Source organism: Schistocerca nitens, chromosome 1 (genome assembly GCF_023898315.1).
Source record: "Schistocerca nitens isolate TAMUIC-IGC-003100 chromosome 1, iqSchNite1.1, whole genome shotgun sequence".
NCBI lineage: Eukaryota > Metazoa > Arthropoda > Insecta > Orthoptera > Acrididae > Schistocerca > Schistocerca nitens.
The window spans coordinates 177703714-177724959 of NC_064614.1; the positions used below are offsets into that span (position 1 = coordinate 177703714).

Consider the following 21246-nt stretch of genomic DNA (forward strand, 5'->3'; position numbering starts at 1 on the left):
TGAACATTTGAGTCTCCCAGTCTATATCCAGCAAATTAAAATCTCCACCCAGAACTATAACATGGTGGGGAAATCTACTGGAAATATTTTCCAAATTATCCTTCAGGTGCTCAACCACAACAGCTGTTGAGCCAGGGGGCCTATAGAAACATCCAATTACCATGTCTGAGCCTGCTTTAACTGTGACCTTCACCCAAATTATTTCACATTCCGGATCTCCGTCAATTTCCTTTGATACTATTGCACTTCTTATCGCTATAAACACGCCTCCCCCTTCACTGTCCAGCCTGTCTCTACGGTATACATTCCAATCTGAGTTTAGAATTTCATTACTGTTTACATCTGGTTTCAGCCAACTTCCTGTCCCTAGTACTATGTTGGCATTGTGACCATTTATTAATGAGAGCAGTTCTGGGACCTTTCTATAGACGCTCCTGCAGTTTACTGTTGTCAGATTAATATGTTATTGCCTGTTGCATTTTGCCTACTCCTACCTTGCCGCGTCTCAGGAGGCATCATGTCGGGCCTAGGGAGGGAATTCTCTAATCTAAAAAACCCATATGTGCACTCCACACATACTCCGCTACCCTTGTAACCGCTTCCTGCATGTAGTGCATGCCTGACCTATTCAGGGGACCCCACATTTCTCCACCCAATAGTGGAGGTCGAGAAATTTGCACCCCAGATCTCCGCAGAATCGTCTGAGCCTCTGGTTTAAGCCTTCCACTCGGCTTCAAACCAGAGGACCGCGATCGGTTCTTGGAACGATACTACAAATAGTTAGGTCAGATTCCACCCTGCGAGTGAGGCTTTCTGCCTTCACCAACTCCACCAACCACCTGTATGAACTGAGGATGACCTCAGAACCCAGACGGCAGGAGTCATGGGTGCCGACATGAGCAACAATTTGCAGTCGGGTGCACCCAGTGCTCTCTATCACCGCCGGCAGGGCCTCCTCCACATCTCGGATGAGACCCCCCGGCAAGCAGGCAGAGTGAACACTGGCCTTCTTTCCCGACCTTTCCGCAATTTCCCTAAGGGGTTCCATCACCCGCCTAACGTTGGAGCTCCCAATCACTAATAAACCCCTGCCCCCGTGTGCCTGCTCGGACCTTGCTGAAGGAGCAGCCACATGTCCACTCACAGGCAGAGCGGGCGATGCCACACGGCCAGCCTCCACATTGACCCACCGCCTCGTGTGCCGCGAACGCCGCTGAACCCGCCACTCCCCTTGGGGAGAGGGTGGCCCAACCGCGCACGGTACCCGCGAAGATGTCTCGACAGCAGGGACAGTGGGTGAAGCATGTAACACCTGGGGTGTACCTTGCGACGCACCAGGCGCCCCACTGCCGCTACACTCCGAGGCAGCAGCCTGAAGACGGCTGACCGCGGCCATCAACACGTGCAGCTGTTCGCGAACAGTGGCCAGCTCCTCCTTTGTCCGTACGCAGCAGTCACACATCCTATCCATCCTAAGAAATCAATTTACTGTATAGAGTTAATCGACTTTTAACTAGACTGCTAATTCACTAAAGGCGGCTGATAGTTGACTAAACTGTGGTTACTAGACACTTCTTGTAGAAAACAATGAAAATAGCACTACCTGTCTCTGGACTGTATTCAAAACAAACACTAGCACTACTGGCACTGTGGCTGACTAAAGGGACTCTCTCTGACTGTATTCAAAACAAACACAAAATCTATGGAACACTGGTACTAGCACTCGACAATTAAAGCTTCCTAAAAGCAAAAACACACGGAAGAAGAAGTGACAAGTAAGAAAAATACAGTTAATACTTAAAGTAACGTAGCTTGCTGCACAGCAGATGTGACACAGACGACAGTTATGACGACACAATATTTGAGACTGAAAATTTACAACAAACTAAAAGCCAAGAACATTCTGACTAGGAACCTAGATTCACTGCAATGGAAGCTACATGATACTCTACTTGACTAATGTTACAACTCAGTTGAAGATTTCATGAAGGATGAACTAATATTTGAACAGTCATCTAGTTATGTGAATATAAATGTCTTTCCACAAAAAAATTACATTAAAGTTTAAATAACGCTCTATCGTATTAGCTACAGTTTCATATCAGTGATGTTGTATTAACATTTTTTTTTTACATATCTCTTGTACTCTAATCAGAATCAAATGATTGGTATCTGTATGCTAGCATTCAAGTAAATCACAACTTACTATTCCTGAAAGAGCATAAAATCACATAATGCTGTCTGTAATGACTAGACTTCATTAATATGTTTTGGCCCCTTTCCAGGGGCAGATGTGTACTCTGGCCACAATTTGTTGGTTGTGAACCATAGATTGAAACTGAAGAAATTGCAAAAACATAGGAAATTAAGGAGGTGGGATCTGGATACATTGAAAGTACTGGAGGTTGTTAAGAATTTCACAGGGAGAATTAGTCAACAATTGACAAGAACAGGGGAAAGGAATACAATAGAGGACAGATTCCTTTGAATGGTATGGTGTTTGGAGTAACACAGGCTATGGTAATTTCCTAAGATGTCCTCCAGATAGACAACTTTCAATCAACTGAAATATACAATGTGCGAAAATCACAAGATTATTCAGAAGTTTCACAAGATTATTGTGTGTGTGTGTGTGTGTGTGTGTGTGTCTGTGTGTGTTTAGCAACTACACCTGTGCTGTCACAATTGTTGCTGTGTTCAATATTTTTCTGATTTGAGAGTTTGCACTAAATTAACCTGACAGAGGCTAAAAGGAAAGCTTTGAAAGATGAAATAGTGAATGCAGTAGAGAATCAAATAGATAAAAAGGCAGACCATAGTAGGAGTCCTTGAATATCACAAGAGATACTGAATTTAATTGACGAAAGGAGAAAATATAAAAATGCAGCAAGTGATGCAGCTGAATGGAATACAAATGTCTAAAAAATGGGAGTGGCAGGAAATGCAAAAATACTAAGCAGGGATGGCTAGAGGACAAATGTAAGGATTTAGAAGCATATAGCACTAGGGGTAAGATAGGTACTACATACAGGAAAATTAAAGTGGCCTGTGAAGAAAAGAAAAGCAGCTGCATGAATATCAAGAGCTTGGATGTAAAACCAGTACTACACAAAGAAGGGAAAGTTGAGAGGTGGAGGGAGTACACAGAGAGTCTATACAAGGAAGATAAACTTGAAGGCAGTATTATAGACAGTGAAGAGAATGTAGACAAAGATGAGAAATATGATACTGTGAGAAGAATTTAACAGAACACTGAAAGATCTGATTCGAAAGAAGGCCTCTGGAGCAGATGATAGTCCATAAAAACTTTTGATAATCATAGGAGAGCCAGCCATGACAAAACTGTTCCATCTGGCATGAAAGATGTATGATACAGGTGAAATACCTTCAGACTTCAAAGAAGAAGGTAATAATTCCAGTTCCAAAGTTGTGAGTATCACCGAACTACCAGTTTAGTAAGTCTTAGTTGCAAAATACAAACTTAAATTTTTTACAGAAAAATATAAAAAAAAAACTAGTAGAAGTTGACCTTGGGGAAGATCAGTTTGGATTGTGGAGAAATGTAGGAACGTGAGACAGTACTGATCCAATGACTTATCTTAACAGATAGGTTAAGGAAAGGCAAAACAACGTTCACAGCATATGTGGATTTAGAAAAAGCTTTTGACAATGTTCATTGGAACACTCACTTTGAAATTCTGATGGTAGCAGGAGTAAAATACAGGCAGCAGAAGGCTATTTACAACTTCTACTGGGACCAGACAACCGTTGTAAGAGTCAATGGGCATGAAAGGGAAGCAGTGGTTGGAAAGGGAGTAAGACAGGATTATAGCCTATCCTTGATGTTGTTCAGTATATGCCTTGGACAAGCAATAAAGGAAAGCAAAGAAAAATTTGGAGCAGAAATTAAAGTTCAGGAGAAGAAATAAAAACTTTGAGATTTGCTTACAACAACAGAATTCTGTCAGAGGCAGCAAAGTACTTGGAGGAGCAGTTGAATGGAATGGACAGTGTCTTGAAAGGAAAGGAATTAACAAAAGCAAAACAAGAATAACGGAATGTAGTCCATCTGAATCAGGCGATGCTCAGGGAATTAGATTAGGAAATGAGACACTAAAAGTGGTATATGGGTTTTGCTATTTGGGCAGCAAAATAACGGATGAAGGCCCAAGTAGAGAGAATATAAAATGTAAACTGGCAATGACAAGAACAGCATTTCAGAAAAAGAGCAATTTGTTAACATCTAATATAAATTTAAGTGATAGAAAGTCTTTTCTGAAGGTGTTTGTCTGGAGTGTAGACTTGTACGAAAGTGAAATGTGGACAATTAACAGTTCAGGCAAGAAGAAACTTTTGAAGTGTGGTGCTACAGAAGAATGCTGAAGATTAGATGAGAAAGAAAGGAAGTTTGGGTTTAAGGTTGTGTCGACATCAAGGTCATTATAAACGGACCACAAGCTTGGATTTTGTCAAGGATGGGGAACGAAATTGAGCATGCCCTTTCAAAGGAACCATCCTGATATTTGCCTGAAGCAATTTAGGGAAATCACGGAAAACCGAATCCGGATTGCTGGACTTCGGTTTGTACTGTCGTCCTTTTGAATGCGAGTCCAGTGTGCTAACCACCACACCACCCACTTCGCTCGGCAAGATTAGATGGGTAGATTGCGTAATTAGTGAGGAGCTACTGAATAGAATTGTTGAGGAAAGAAACTTGTGGCACAGCTTGACTAAAAATAGGGATTGATTGATAGTACCCACTCCGAGACATTTAGGGAAGTGTGTGTGTGTGTGTGTGGGGGGGGGGGGGGGTGATAAAATCATAGAGAGACCAAGAGATGAATCAGTAAACAGGTTCAAAGGGATGAAGAGGCTTGCACAAGGTCAAGTAGCATGGAGAGCTACAGCAAACCAGTCTTCCAACTGACAAACAGAATAACAACTACAGTTGATAATGTATTCAGTATAAATGTTCACCATGCAGGAACTCGTATTACAAAGTGTAATTGATAATTTATAATGAATTTGTGATTGAATGTATTTCTTCTACTGTATAATGCAGAAACCTCAGTAATATAATTGAAGATTTTGGACAAAATGTTTCAGCTTTATAATCTTTGTGTTATAATAACTTTATCATGTTTTCCAAATGTGGTTTTGAAAATGATCTATTGTCCAATGTTTTAGGTGCCAACATATTTTCTGACTGACACATTTAGTCGAAACAGAAATATGTTAAGTATAAACCTGGCTGGAAATAAACTGTCTTGTGAATGTAATACTGCACAGGCCTTAAAGGTTTGTAAAATGGTACATAAGTCTGTTTATTTTCCTTTCATTTTATAGTTTTGTTTCTAATCATTTATTTTTGTCTGCAGAAATGGTTCCTGTCAAATAAAGGTCATATAAAAGATACAGACAAAGTAATGTGTGCAAATCTTCCAATATCGGTAAGTTTATTGCTGATATCATTAATAGACCATGGAAACCTGGCAAATAAAATGATGTATAAATTGATCTATGCACCATTTGAAGTATTCTGCATACAGTGTAACTTGTTCACAGATTGAACTGTGTTAATTGTGAAATAAGGATTATGCATTCAAGAAAGTTATGTAACACTCAGGCTCATAATTTTCTGTATTTTAATTAATGAAAAGCTGCTCTGGTTACTTTTCTTAGAACTTTATTAAGTTCACCTAAGCAGTTAACTTAATAAAATTCTTAAAAAAAATAAAAATAAAAAAAGTGACTGGAGCAGCTTTTCATAAACTGAACATCAGCTGCGGAATCAAAGGCATCATCATCCAGGCTTGGAGAAACAAATATTTATCAATGTAGTCCAAATATAAATCCAAAATTTTTGGTAAAACAGTTTTGACATGTGTGATGTCAGATTGTTGGATGATGAAAACTGGAGTAAATGCAGTACAAAGGAATTTGAAAAAAATATTTGCAGAATGACTGTGAAATAAGACAAGGCTCCAAAACTGGAACAATGCTATAACTATTCTATTTCATAAGAAGAAATACAGAAAAAAATTAGATTCCTTACCTGTTGACTTCATCTCTCTAATGTACAATATTTTCACTAAAATCATCTCCAAGCACATAGAGAAAGCAAAAACATTTGATTGTAATCAGACAAAGGAACAGGAAGGTATCACAATGAACAATTTAAAAGTCATCATCATCATCATCATCTTCTTCTTCTTCTTCTTCTTCTTATTCTTCTTTTCAAGGATTAGGCTGTTGCTTGTTCCAAACTCACAAAGAAAATCATTCCCATCTTTTCTGAGGCCTCCCAATTTAGCTTTTCCCATTCAGCTTGTACGTAGTTCAGTATCTTCTGGGGAATCCCGTGACATGGTGTTCTCATGAGGAGTTGTCTCCAATCTTCATGACACTTTTGAATGTTTTAATTCATGTTGAATACGTTTAATTCTGTTCTAGTATCTTTTTCTCAGCTTTTGCTTTCAGAGGATAACAAAGGAACCACATTCGCTTTATAGAATTTTGTGATTGTTTCATTTTGTAGTTTATAGCCCAATGTTGTCCTGATGGTACCACAGACAGCTTAGAATTTGTATATTTTATTTTCAATATCAATATCAAAATCAAAACTTACAGCACACTCTGAATAAGAAATTTGAGAGACTTGTTCTAAAACTGAATTATCCAAAACAATTTTTGTTTTGACTGGGTATTTTCCTCGGGTTGCCATTGCAATGGTACTTTGATTTTATGTTCTCCGATTTTATGTTTCCGCAATTCTACACTGTAAATTCATAGCCCCTGTAAAAAAGCCATAATATCACTGCTAAAAATTCCTGAATTTTACATTTCTTCGGAGTAAAGTATTCCTCGATTCTAAGTTCTTACTCATCATCTCTCTTGACTTCATCCCATTTTCGTCCTGTCGATATTTGATGTGACTGAATGAGTTATAAGCGGCACAAAAGACAGATGGTTCTCACCATGGGTGGTTATGGAGTTAAGGGAATATTTTAGGCTGTTCTGGAGAGGGGAGATGTGAGAGAGGAAATGCTGATGTAATCCACAATCAGTGTTACCAACACAGCTTGCAATATTTAGCTTCACCACACAGTTACAATACAACTGCTGCTGGGATGCAGTGGTAATGGAAAAACAAGGCAGTTGACGTGAAGTGTTCTGGACTGAGCCAATACATGACAAAGGGGCCCAGCCACTACCTTTTCGTATGTCACTTACAAGGGAACCTCCCCATCACACTCCCCTCAGATTTAGTTATAAGTTGGCACAGTGGATAGGCCTTGAAAAACTGAACACAGATCAATCAAGAAAAAAGGAAGAAGTTGTGTGGAACTATGAAAAAAATAAGCAAAATATACAAACTAGGTAGTCCATGTGCAAGATAGGCAACAAGAAGGATAGGGTGAGCTCCGGAGCGCCGTGGTCCCGTGGTTAGCGTGAGCAGCTGCGGAACGAGAGGTCCTTGGTTCAAGTCTTCCCTCGAGTGAAAAGTTTACTTCTTTATTTTCGCAAAGTTATGATCTGTCCGTTCGTTCATTGATGTCTCTGTTCACTGTAATAAGTTTAGTGTCTGTGTTTTTCGATCGCACGGCAAAACCGTGCGATTAGTAGATGAAAGTACGTGCCTCTCAAATGGGAACCGAAAACATTTGATCGCGAGGTTATAGATCAACCGATTTCTCCACAGGTAAACACGTCTGATATATTCTATATGACACTGGTGATGGCATGTGCGTCACATGACAGGAATATGTTTTCGACCCACCTAACTTGTACACTTGGCGAATGGGTAAAAAGATTCTTCTATCTTGCCCTATTTAGGTTTTCTTGTGGATGTGATAATCACTCCCAAAAAAGTGAAGAAAACATAAGAGTTTATCACATAAACTGAAAATAAAAAATTTAACTTTTCACTCGAGGGAAGCCTTGAACCAAGGACCTCTCATTTCGCAGCTGCTCACGCTAACCACGGGACCACGGCGCTCCTGAGCTCACCTTATTCTTGATGTTGCCTATCTTGCGCATGGACTACCTAGTTTGTGTATTTTGTTTATTTTCTTCATAATTCCACACAGCTTCTTCCTGTTTTCTCAATTGATATGTGTTCAGTTTTTCAAGGCCTATCCACTGTGCCAACGTATAACTAAATCTGAGGGGGGTGCGATGGGGAGGTTCCCTTGTTAGAACTCAGTCTCATCATTTTGCATGCATTTCCAATGTACTGTATTCAGCATCAATATCAGTCATCAACCTTTTAAATTCAAACACTGAGTCTTGAAGAATATGCTCGGTCATAATCGAGGAAATGTTGCCCATTTCTGGCTAGTGAACTCTTATTGGCTGGCAACTTGTTAAGTCACTCAGTAGGCAGCACAGCCACTACACCATACTAACACACATAAAATGCGCTCACATACTGGATGTGGGGCGAGGGGGAGTGGCCCTTCAGCTATGAGAATGCAGGTAGGGACGAAAGCATTTTGGGAAGTGCAGATGATGTGGTATGGCAGAGATGTCACACAGAAATAGAGCAAGAGTTTTATGATAGTGCATTTGAAAGACTTTTGTGTTCAAATCTGATACAATACAGTTGCATCTCTGTTTCTCTCACCAACTTCGAAATAACACTGTAATGGTGGTGAGCATATGAAGTATGGCTCATAAGAAAGCAATGGTGACAAAATTCATCATTTAGCAGATGTTCGCATTTATGCTTTTGGTTTAACCACTTAGCTGCTGTGATGTTTTTGGTTTAATTCAACATGTTCATCAATTTTTGCTTTTCTCTGGGTAAGCACAAAGGATGATGTCTCGTAAACCTGTGTTTTGAACAAATAATTTGTGGTTGTTGCATGTTGTAAAATAGCTCTGTTACCTTGTACCCAGATACCAATTTCAATTCTTTGATGAGTTTTTACATGCTGTTACACATCTGTGACTTTTTAAGAACTGATGAAATTCATTACCACAAATTATTTTATAAACACTTTACTGTACATTTAATTTCCTTCACTTAGACAGATTTTATACAAAGTATTGGAGAAGATTGCAATATTTAATGGTATAAGGCAATTACATGTGTCTTTGCTCATATTATGGGGGGTTTTAACATTTTATTCGATTCTGTGTTTTCCTCAATTTTGCATTTTTAAGTCTGGACCACAGGAAAATGTAAAATAGGGGTTTCACTGTATTTTTGTTTTATTACTAATTTTACTGTTGTATTTCTTGTAAATCTATATCTATATGGATACTCTGCAAGCCACATGTAAGTGCCTGGCAGAGGGTTCATTAAACTACCTTCACAATAATTCTCTATTATTCCAATCTCGAACAGCTCGTGGAAAAAAACAGATACCTGTATCTTTCTGTGTGAGCTATGATTTCTTATTTCATTATGGTGGTCATTTCTCCATATGTAGGTTGGCATCAACAAAATGTTTTCGCATTTGAAGGGGAATGTTGGTAATTGAAATTTCATGAGAAGATTTTGTCCCCATGAAAAACGCCTTTGTTTTAATGACGTCCACCCCAAATCCTGTATCATGTCAGTGACACTCTCTCCCCTGTTTCTTAATAATACAAAATGTGCTGGTCTTCTGTGAACTTTCTTGATGTACTTAGTTACCCTTTTCTGGTAAGGACCTCACACCGCAAAGGAGTACTCAAAAAGAGGACAGACAAACATAGTGTAGGCAGTCTCTATAGTAGATCTGTCACATCTTCTAAGTGTTCTGCCAATAAAATGCAGTCTTTGGTTTGCCTTCACCACAACATTTTCTTTGTGTTTTTTCCAATTTAAGTAGTTTGTAATTCCTAGGCATTTAGTTGGATTTACGGCCTCTAGATTTGACTGATTTATCATGTAACCAAAGTTTAACGTATTTCTTTTAGCATTTGTCATTATTTAGGGTCAGTTGCCAATTTTTGCACCATACAGCTATCTTTTCTAAATCGTTTTGCAGTTTCTTTTGCTCTTCTGGTGAATTTACTGGATGATAAAACACAGCATCATCTGCAAACAACCTAAGGTGGCTGCTCAGGTTGTCTCCTAAATCATTTGTATAGGTATTCCATAAGCACACAATTTTACTACAAGCTGCTTGCGAGGTACAGTGTCAAAAGCCTTATAGAAAACTAGAAATACAGAATAAATTTGAAAGAATTACGGAATCAGTTTGAAATCCCTTGCTGTCTGCCATGAATGTCATGTTCTAACATACTTCTGAATGAGTCCCATAACTCTTGGTGTGCTTTGCACACTATTTGTTCCACTGCATTCCTGTTTGTTTTGTATATTTCCCATCTCTCTGATGAGGTTTTTGTTTGTAGAAACTGCAAATAAGCTACTTGTTTTTTTGTAATGGCTTCTTTAATTTCTGTGTTCCAAATTCTGGGTCATTTTTTCTCATTTGTTTCATTCCCTTTATCAAGTTCTTCTGAGGCTGCTTCATTGATGTAGGTCTTAATATTATTCCATTCTGTATTGATGTCATCTTTATTGATTGGCAGTGAAGCAAGCTTTTCATGGAGGCTGTCTTAATAATGTTTCCTAATATTATATTCTGACAGGAGATGTATTTTGAAATAACCATGTTGTGGCTTCTTTTGAGGTTTCTTTGTTTTCTTCCATTTTAATAGTTAATATTTTGCTGCCTAAAATGAATTGGTCGCTGTTACCTATGTTGCTTCCCCTATAAACATGTAAATCTTGCATAAGGTTCTTCCTTTTTTTATTAATTAGTATGTTAATCAATCACAGACCTCAGTCCTCGTGCATTGCAAGTAAACTTGTGAATTTCATTATTTCTGTGAAATGTGTTAGTAATTTTAAAATGATTAAAAGAGGCAAATTGGCTTGGCTCCCATCAATCATTATTAAGGGTCTTTTTCTCCAAATAATCATACTATTCCTGGTATAGGTAGATTTCCAACTCTTGCATTAAAACTACCAGTGATGACAACATGGTCTAGCTTGTTAATTTTGTTCACTTCTTTCTGAAGGTCATAATGAAAGTAATGTCATTCCTTCTCTCCTCTGGGCTGTATACGAGGTCCGTTCAAAAATCTCAGAACATTGCTAATTTTGCACAAATGGTGTGCTGGAGCAAAATGCGGTTGGCATCCCTGCACATGTCTGTGTTTAACGTGTAACTGTTGGAAGTTTCATTGTTGTATGTTTGTTAGTTATTTTTCAATGCTGTATTGAGTTGAACGTCGTGTTGCACAGTTTGAGTTTCAAGACAGCAGATTTAAAGGAACAACACGTCTACATTAAATTTAGCGTGGGAAAAGAAAAAAATAAACAACTTCACAGAGACACACCAAACAATGCAGGAAGCCTATGGTGCTCAAGTCATACACTGTATTTCACATGTTTAAAAAACGGCTAGAGAGAAGTTAAGGATGACCCTTCTTGAGGACGCCCTTTGATGTCTACCGACGACACTCATGTCAGAAATGTCAATGAAATTGTGCGTGCCAATCGAAGACTGACTATCCGAAAGATTGCAGAAGAACATAACATTTCAGTTCTATCATGTCATAAAATCCTGGCACAGCATCTTGGAATGCATCGTGTTACCACCAGGTTTGTCCCACGGCCCTTGAGTCAAGACCAGAAAGACAATTGCCTCGCAATCTGTGATGTGTATGGTGTGAAAAATGGCGTTGCCCTTAAATTATAAAAAGTTTACAGCATCCACATGAGTCTTAAAAGGAGTCTGCTAAACTTCAGTTACACAATAAATCACATAAAATTAAACACTATCAATTTAACTAAATACCCAGGAATTACAATTACACACACTTACATTGGAATGATGGGGAAGGCAAATCAAAGACTGTCTTTTATTGGCAGAACACTCAGAAGATGCAACAGGTGTACTAAAGAGAGTGTGTGCACTATGGTTGTCCATTCACTGCTAGTGTTGCCGTGTAATATAGCATCCTTGAAGGTGGACATCGAAAAAGTCCAAGGGATGTCAGCTATTTTGTATTATTGTGAAATAGGGGAGAGAGTGTCACAAATATAGTAAGTGAGCTGAGGAGGCAATCATTAAACAGTGGCATTTTTAGTTGCGGAAGGATTTTTGCACAATATTTCACTCACTTATTTTCTCCTCCAAATGCAGAAATATTTTGTTGTTGCCCACCTACTCTGGGTGAGATCATCATTATGATGAAATAAGAGAAATCAGAGGTTATACAGAAAGATTTAAGTGTTTATTTTTTGCATGCACTTTTAGGGAGTGGAACGGTAGAGAAATAGTCTGAATTTGGTGTGGAGAACACCCTGCTGCCACTTTATTGTGAATTGCAGAGTAGTCGTGCATATTAATGATTGATTTATTCTCTCAAAGTACAATAATACTTCAGAATCTAACTTGAGTGCTTGAAATGTAGCAAACATAACTCTCCTCTTTTACATTGAGTATCATTTTTCTTTTTTCTGTAGCTACATACAGTATTTGTGATTGTTGCATGGCTCCACCATGGAATCTCCCGATCCATTGTACACTGTGACGTACTGTACAGTACTGTAAAGTGTCAGCAAAAACTTGCACTGATCTCAGCGACCTGAATGGAGGTCTCCAACTGCCGCACTAAGCCGTAGGAGTACCTCAAACATAACATTATCAAAATGCTCAGAATCATTTCAACAACCTTAACCTGTACATCAAGACTTCAAGTAGTTTGTTGCTGAATCTTAACACGTTTTTTCATTTATGCTCAACTTGAAGAGAACTTTGATCTGCACACAGGTATCATGACTGTGATACATTCTGTTGGGTTTAAAAGGGGCCTTTTCCCCCATAAAATGAAACACATCAGGGAGAATATATATTCTGCAATAGATGTGAAGATTTCAAATTGCTTGGAAAGCTTTCTACATGTAGATCAATGGTGGTCTCCACTCGTTATTCTTATCACTCATATCAGTGCCCATAGCACATTTCTGGCTCTTGGCTAATTTTTTTGTTATTCCTTCTGTTTATCTTCTTCTCTTGATTATTTTGGAATTATCTTCTGAAATCTTGTTTTTGGTTATTTTAGCTGTTTTGTTTGATCAAGCATGTTTGCTTGGAGATAGGAGCATAATCATATTTATAGCATTTCCTGAAATGGATATTTCTTTTGTGGCACATAAAGATGTATTTGTTACTTGCTGATGTAGTAACTGCCCACACATGACAAAAAATGTGTAGCACTCCAGAACACATGTTAATCTATGCCAAAGGGTGAATAGCTCAGAAGAGTCTTTAGAATGCACTCAAGTCTAAGTGTAGGCATGGTTCATGTTGGATTATTACAATCTCTTAATATTATGTATGCTAGCTGATTTCAAACAGTGTTTAACTGAAATCCATTGTTATGGTCAACAGAAACCTTGTTATGATTATTTTATAAAATGTTAAAGTGCGAAATATTGTGCTTTGATGTTATAATAAACTGTCTTCTGATCATCATCTTCCCATGAACCATGCACCTTGCCGTTGGTGGGGAGGCTTGCATGCTAATCTGGCTTTGCAACATTAGCCAAAACGACCTTGCTGTGCTGGTACTGCAAATGGCTGAAAGCAAGGGGAAACTATAGCCATAATTTCTCCTGGGGGCATGCAGCTTTACTGTATGGTTAAATGATGATGGCTTCCTCTTGGGTAAAATATTCCAGAGGTAAAATAGTCCCCATTCAGATCTCCAGGCAGGGACTACTCAGGAGGACTTTGTTATCAGGAGAAAGAAAACTGGCATTCTACGGATCGAACAGTGGAATGTCAGAACCCTTAAACAGCTAGGGAGGTTAGAAAATTTAAAAAGAGAAATAGATAGGTTAAAGTTAGATATAGTGGGAATTAGTGAAGATTGGTGGCAGGAGGAACAAGACTTCTGGTCAGGTGAATACAGGGTTATAAATACAAAATCAAATAGGGTAATGCTGGAGTAGTTTTAATAATCAATAAAAAAAATAGGAGTGTGGGTAAGCTACTACAAACAGCATAGTGAATGCATTATTGTAGCCAAGATAGACACAAAGCCCACATCTACAACAGTAGTACAAGTTTATTCGCCAACTAGCTCCACAGATGATGAAGAGATTGAAGAAATGTATGATGAGGTAAAAGGATTTCTCCAGATAGTGAAGGGAGACAAAAATTTAATAGTCATGGGGACTGGAATTTGATAGTAGGAAAAAGGAAGAGAAGGAAAAGTAGTAGGTGATTATGGAATGGGGGTAAGGAATGAAAGAGGAAGCTGCCTGGTAGAATTTTGCACAGAGCATAACTTAATCTTAGCTAACACTTGGTTTAAGAATCATGAAAGAAGGTTTTATATGTGGGAGAGGCCTGGATACACTGGAAGGTTTCAGATAGATTATATAATGGTAAGACAGAGGTTTAGGAACCAGGTTTTAAATTGTAAGACATTTCCAGTGGCAGATGTGGACTCTGACCACAATCTATTGGTTATGAACTGTAGATTAAAACTGAAGACACTGCAAAAAGGAGGGAATTTAAGGAGAAAAGTGGCCTGGATAAACTGAAACAACCAGAGGTTTAGAGAGTTTCAGAGAGAGCATTAGGGAACAATTGGCAAGAACAGGGCAAAGAAACAAGAACAGGGGAAAGAAATACAGTAGAAGAAGAATGGGTAACTTTGAGAGATGAAGTAGTGTAGGCAGCAGAGGATCAAGTAGGTAAAAAGATGAGTGCTTGTAGAAATCCTTGGGTAAAAGAAGAGATATTGAATTTAACTGATGAAAGGAGAAAATATAAAAATGTTGCAAATGAAGCTGTCGAAAAGGAATACAAACGTCTCAAAAATGAGATTGATGGAAAGTGCAAAATGCCTAAGCAGGTATGGCTAGAGGACAAATGTAAAGGTGCGGAGTCATATATCACTAGGGGTAAGATAGATACTGCTTACAAGAAAATTAAAGAGACGTTTGATGAAAAGAGAACCACTTGTATGAATATCAAGAGCTCAGATGGAAAACCAGTTCTAAGCAAAGAAGGGAAAGCAGAATGGCAGGAGGAGGATATGGAGGGTCTATACAAGGGCAATGTACTCGAGGGCAATATTATGGAAATAGAGGAGCTGAAGATGAAATGGGAGATACGATACTGCGTGAAGAATTTGACAGAGCACTGAAAGACCTAATTCTAAACAAGGCCCCGGTAATAGACAACATTCCCTTAGAACCAGTGATAGCCTTGGGAGAGCCAGCCCTGACAAAACTCTACCATCTGGTGAGCAAGATGCATGAGACAGGTGAAATACCCTCAGACTTCAAGAAGAACATAATAATTCCAATCCCAAAGAAAGCAGGTGTTGATAGATGTGAAAATTACCGAACTATCAGTTTATTAAGTCACAGCTGTAAAATACTAACAGGAGTTCTTTACAGACGAATGGAAAAACTGATAGAAGCTGACCTTAGGGAAGATCAGTTTGGATTCCATGGAAATGTTGGAAGACGTGAGGGAATACTGACCGTACCACTTGTCTTAGAAGATAGATTAAGGAAAGGCAAACCTACGTTTTTAGCATTTGTAGACTTAGAGAAAGCTTTTGACAATGTTGACTGGAAAACTCTCTTTCAAATTCTGAAGGTGGCAGGGGTAAAATACATGGAGTGAAAGGCTATTTAAAATTTGTACAGAAACCAGAGGGCAGTTATAAGAGTTGAGGGACTTGAAATGGAAGTAGTGGTTCGGAAGGGAGTGAAACAGAGTTGTAGCCTATCTCCGATGTTATTCGATCTGTACATTGAGCAAGCAGTAGGAATTAAAATCCATGGAGAAGAAATAGAAACTTTGAGGTCAGAGACAGCAAAGGACTGGGAAGAGCAGTTGAATGGAATGGACAGTGTTTTGAAAGGAGGATATAAGATGAACATAAACAAAAGCAAAATGAGGATAATGGAATGTAATGGAATTAAATCAAGTGATGCTGGGGGAATTAGATTAGGAAATAAGACACTTAAAGTAGTAGATCAGTTCTGCTATTTGGGAAGCAAAACAGGGAGGATATAAAATGTAGACTGACCATGGCAAGAAAAGCGTTTTTGAAGAAGAGAAATTTGTTAACATGAAGTATAGGTTTAAAGGTTAGTAAGTCTTTTTTGAAAGTATTTGTATGAAGTGTAGCCATGTATGGAACTGAAACATGTGCGATAAATAGTTTAGACAAGAAGAGAATAGAATCCTTCGAAATGTGGTTTTACAGAAGAATGCTGAATATTAGATGGGTAGATCACATAACTAATGAGGAGATAATGAATCAAATTGGGGAGAAGAGGAATTTGTGGCAAAACTTGAATATAAGAAGGGATCGGTTGGTAGGACATGTTCTGAGGCATCAAGGGATCGCCATTTTAGTAATGGAGGGCAGCTTGGAGGGTAAAAATCATAGAAGGAGACAAAGAGATGAATACACTAATTAGATTCAGAGGGATGTAGGTTGAAGTAGTTACTTGGAGATGAAGAAGCTTGCACAGGATAAAGTAACATGGAGAACTGCATCAAACCAGTCTGTGGACTGAAGACTACAACAGCAACAACAACAACAACTACTACTACTACTACTAAAACTACAACAACAATCATAAAGATAAGTTCTCCTCAACTTATGGGGAACATATTGTTCTGTTTATGGTTGCAGGATTCATCAGTTCAGCTGTTTCTTATTTGTAAACTACGATACACCTGTAAAAAATCAATCAGACATTAGTTTTACATTGACCTGAATTTTCGTTGGTTAAGCATGTACCAGCTGAGTGCTTTTAGATGCTGAAAAATTTTTGTAGGTGGTTGAAGAATGAGTCACTTTTTGTCAAAATAATTTAACTGGATGGATAAAAAAAAGTACTCACCAAGTGGTGGCAGAACATACACATAAAAGATGGTTGCAATTGGCAAGCTTTTGGAGCCAGTGGCTCCTTCAGACAGAAGGGTTGAAGGAGAAGGAAGAGGGGGGGGGGGGGGGGGGGCATGAAGGAAAAGGACTTGGAGATGTCTAGGAAAAGGGGTAGATTTTGGGAAAGTCAGGTCAGGGAAGACTTACTGCATGGGATGAGAAGGAAAGACTGACTGATACTTTTTGTGATTCTTTTCTGCTTTTAATAAAAGCTTGGGTGCATGTAAAAGATATGCTGTGACTGTAGTTTTGCCATCTTCAAATTTATAAATTCTAATTGGAAGTTTCTTCTCGAGACAGAATGAGCTTAACCACATTTTAACATCTGAATCTGTCAGTGATAAGATAATATGCTGCTTACTAAACAGTAGGAGAGAACTGAAAACTCATGAAGGTTATTTAAGCTGGTGACATGTGACTTGTATTACTAAGCATTATCAAAGTGGGAGAATTTTGTTATGCATTAGAAATATTATGTTTTGTTGTGTACTGATTTTATTTCTTTCTTCTGAAATTGCTGTAGTGGTGTATTATCATTTATTACAATCATCTGTCATAATATGAAATTTTGATGCAGCATTGTTCATTTTGCAGGTTGTTAACCTTGAAATCAGTGAAATATGTGCAGCCAATCGTGTGTTAACAGACTACATTTACTACATAATAGCTGGAGAAGTACTGTTGCTGGCACTATTGATCAGTAAGGTCTCTTATGATTACTGGGTCTTTAGGACTGTTGGACACTTACCATGGCCTGCTTCTAAAATGCCAAAGTTGCCTTGTGACTGGCTTTGTGAAGCCTAAAGTCACTAATTCAGCCTTGCCTATTCTGAAAACTTCCTGTAATGGAAACTCAAATTTCATATTGTATATTTTTATACAAATGTTACTTGCCATTTATACTGGTGTTGAAAAATGTACAAATAATTCTGAAAGCATTAGAACATCTCTCTCTAATTTTACAATTAGTTGCTTTATGCTGGACCCATGTGATGAAGACAGTAAAGTAACCATTATTACAGTTCAGTAAATTTCATATGAATTATCAGTTGTTGTTGCCGTACACATCAGTGGAGTGGTGTGGAATCTTGCTTACTGCTGTTGCTCATGTCCTTATGAAGTTAAAGTGGTGCTATAACAAATCAAATGCATCATGTGTGGAGTGCATTGATTTTGTATGTACATTATATTTTAAAGAATAAACTAAAAGCTTTTGCTAAAATTTGATGGTCAGAGATTGAGATACATATGAAGAGTTATTAGAGTATGAATTTCCATTTCATGGGTCCAAAAACTTAGTAATATGATTTATTATTATTGTTATTATAGTACTAGCTAGGCAGTTCCTTCATTTTGAGCTTTATATTTACAGAGTGTGTATTGCATTGTGTACATGCAGACAGTGTGAGAGGCAAACATAAATAATACAGCAATTCATCATATTTTTAAGGGAAATACGAATTCTTATGCTCTCTCTGAGGTATTGAAATTGCTGTTTGACAGTCTGCACAATAGGTGTGAAGACATGGCCATGCCGTAGTGTTCATTCCAGTATATTTTTTTGGCTTTACAAAAAAATTAATATACAATAGTGTAAAAAATTTAGTGCACCTAAAATTTAAAAAGAAAATTTGCAACCGAGATGTGACAGTGTATTGACTTTTTTAACACAAGTTTCAAATACCTATTTTTCTGAATTGTGTAGTGCCTTACACTTCCAGTTTATTTTTATTATTATGGTCTCCTTTTTCTTTATTACATTGCTTTTTCTGTGATGTACATGTTTCCTTAAAATTTTATGCCCATCCCCTCTGTTTATTTTGTTTATAATAGTTATGTAGAGATCAGATTCCTGAAAAGTTGTTTATTGCTCTCCAGTACTACAGAAAAAATGACTTCTGTTTTTGACAATATCTGTAACATTTTTACTGGTGTGTAATCTCAATTCATTTCTTTCTAGTCCAGTACACGTTTCATAGCAACATGTGAGATCTGAAGATGTTAATAATTTCTTTATTTCTGAGATCTGATTTTTAAAAAAATTTTCTTATTTGTGTTTCTTGAACTAGAAATGTATTGTTTCAGTGCTGTGTTTCTGTGAACTTTATTTAATTTGTCATGTGAAGAAAATAAGTGAAAGAAAAAGTTACTTTACACTGTGAACATGTCTTTTTTTAAATACAAAAAGTCACAATCATTATGTCAGGGGAGGAAACAGGCATTTGAATGGCTGCCTTATAGTACAGAAAATCTAATTGTTTCTCACTGTTGAAAAGTATATTGCATCTGACAAACAATTCTTAAATCAATGCGACTTGTTCACAGTGGCATGCATGAATAAAATCATCTCAGCTTTCAAGCCATATCACTTCACATAAAACACATGGGCTTTTGACAGCTGGCTCTGACATCATCGTTAGGGATAAAAACCACTGAATGCCAGAACTGCCACACTGTTCTGTGTATATGGTTATTTGGGCATGATAGTAGCATCTGCACCTGATAGAGAGCCAAAGTGATGCATGCATGGTAAAATGAGTTGGGCAGCTTGTAGTGGCTCTGACTCACCATGAGACAAGAGTATTGGCTTATGCATCACCACATTGGGATTCCATTATAAAGGAAGTGGTCAAAATTAGAATAAACTGCAACAGTTTTAACAGAGAAAAAGTTACACCCTTAGTAGAGCATGAGGGCTGGCTTTGGATATCAAGCAGAAGCAAAGATGGATGCTTAATGCTGTTAGGAAGGTGGAAGTGTCCGTTTTGAATGTGGTACCAGCCTTTCACATCACCTGATGTCACTCAGTCCTGTGGCAGGCTGCAGCTGCTACGAGCTGCCCAGCTCACCTTCCCATGCAAGTATCACTTCAGCTTTCTCTGGGAGATTACAGATACTGGTATCGTGCCTATATAAGTGGAACACCGAGCTGGCTCCGGCAGTCATTGGTATTTAATCCTGATGGCAGTGGTAGAGATAGCTGTCAGAAGCTTGAATGTCTTTTCAAAGTGACATGCCTTGAAAACCAAGCAGATTTTATTCAGTATGACTTTAGTAGTGCAAGAACTAGAAATCTTTTAATTTCTGTCTAAACCTTTCACGTGGATTGCAGCTCTCTTGTATCCTGTTGGTTTTCTTTGTCATTAAATCAATGTCTAAATACTGAAGATTGATCTGCAACTTATTCAAGATATAATGGATTGAGTAGGCTAATGGACTGAGTAAGCATATAGCATATCAGTCAATGCTGATAACTGTAGTAATTCTGATTGATATTTTATATGGTATTTTATTGTATGTAGATATAAATTTACATTTGTACATATATTTTTGTAAAGTTATAATAAGTCTGTGTGTGTGTGTGTGTGTGTGTGTGTGTGTGTGTGTGTGTGTGTGTGTGTGTGTTGGAGAGAGAGAGAGAGAGAGAGAGAGAGAGAGACTCTTTTATAATGCCAAACTGAAATGCCTATCACCTAACTTTATATCTTCATATATCATCAAATTCAAATCAACTGAAATTTACATCTGCAGTATGAATAACAGTTCTAAAGAACCTCAAAGATAGTCAGATGCTGCCTTCTGTTGTACTTCATATGTTGTACACAATTTTAGTCACTTTGATATATATATTTTTAAATGAATGTGAAATGTGATTTGAATTGATGTCTGTTTTTAATGTCTTTATATTTCAAATAAACGAAGTTTTTACTTCCAATTTAACAGCTTTTCATTTTAAATAAGACTCACTTGCAGCCCCATTTCATGTGTTAGTTTAAGTACTCTTGTGAATTTTTTGAGAAAGAACCAAGAAATAAAGAAAAGTTAGTACTACAAGACATTCAAGAATGTGGAGTCTTATCCATATCGTTCTAGACAACAAAACAGCAGCCTGGAGTAAGTTGTAGAAGACAAGACAATACAAGGATGATATGCCACCATCATCACACAAGCAAAGAAGAGAGCTTCATCAGCACCTTTAAAAATTTTGGCACGCAAACATATTCACACTATTTTTAAATCCCACAAGCTCCCCTAACTGTAACTCACTCGCTAGTCCATTGCTGTAAGTTGCTCGTACCCGTATCCACTCTCAGTTGCCCTTTCTCTCTTGCTCATTCAACACAACTCATTGTCATTATCTCTTTGTGTCTTTCTGTCATTGTCTCCTGGGTCACAGCCACAGCCCCGTTCATTCTGTCCAACTACTAGTCTCCTATCACTTACACTGTCTCCCTCTTGGTCTCTCTTACTGCTGAAAACTCATTTCTTCTTTCCTTCTGCTGCTGTCTTTTATCACTGTCACAATCTCTC

General features: G+C 37.9%; 1 protein-coding gene across 3 annotated transcripts in view; it reads left to right on the forward strand.

Annotated features, from left to right (window-relative positions):
- LOC126244882 (protein halfway) overlaps positions 1 to 20650 on the forward strand; it is a 219775-nt gene extending 199125 nt beyond the window's left edge. For all 3 annotated transcript variants that reach the window (XM_049948274.1, XM_049948273.1, XM_049948272.1), the window contains exons 7-9: positions 5188 to 5298; positions 5379 to 5450; positions 17530 to 20650. In XM_049948274.1, the coding sequence (XP_049804231.1) occupies positions 5188 to 5298; positions 5379 to 5450; positions 17530 to 17739 (393 nt within the window). In that variant the 3' untranslated portion in view covers positions 17740 to 20650. The remainder of the gene's footprint in view (positions 1 to 5187; positions 5299 to 5378; positions 5451 to 17529) is intronic.
- The last annotated feature ends 596 nt before the right edge of the window (positions 20651 to 21246 follow it).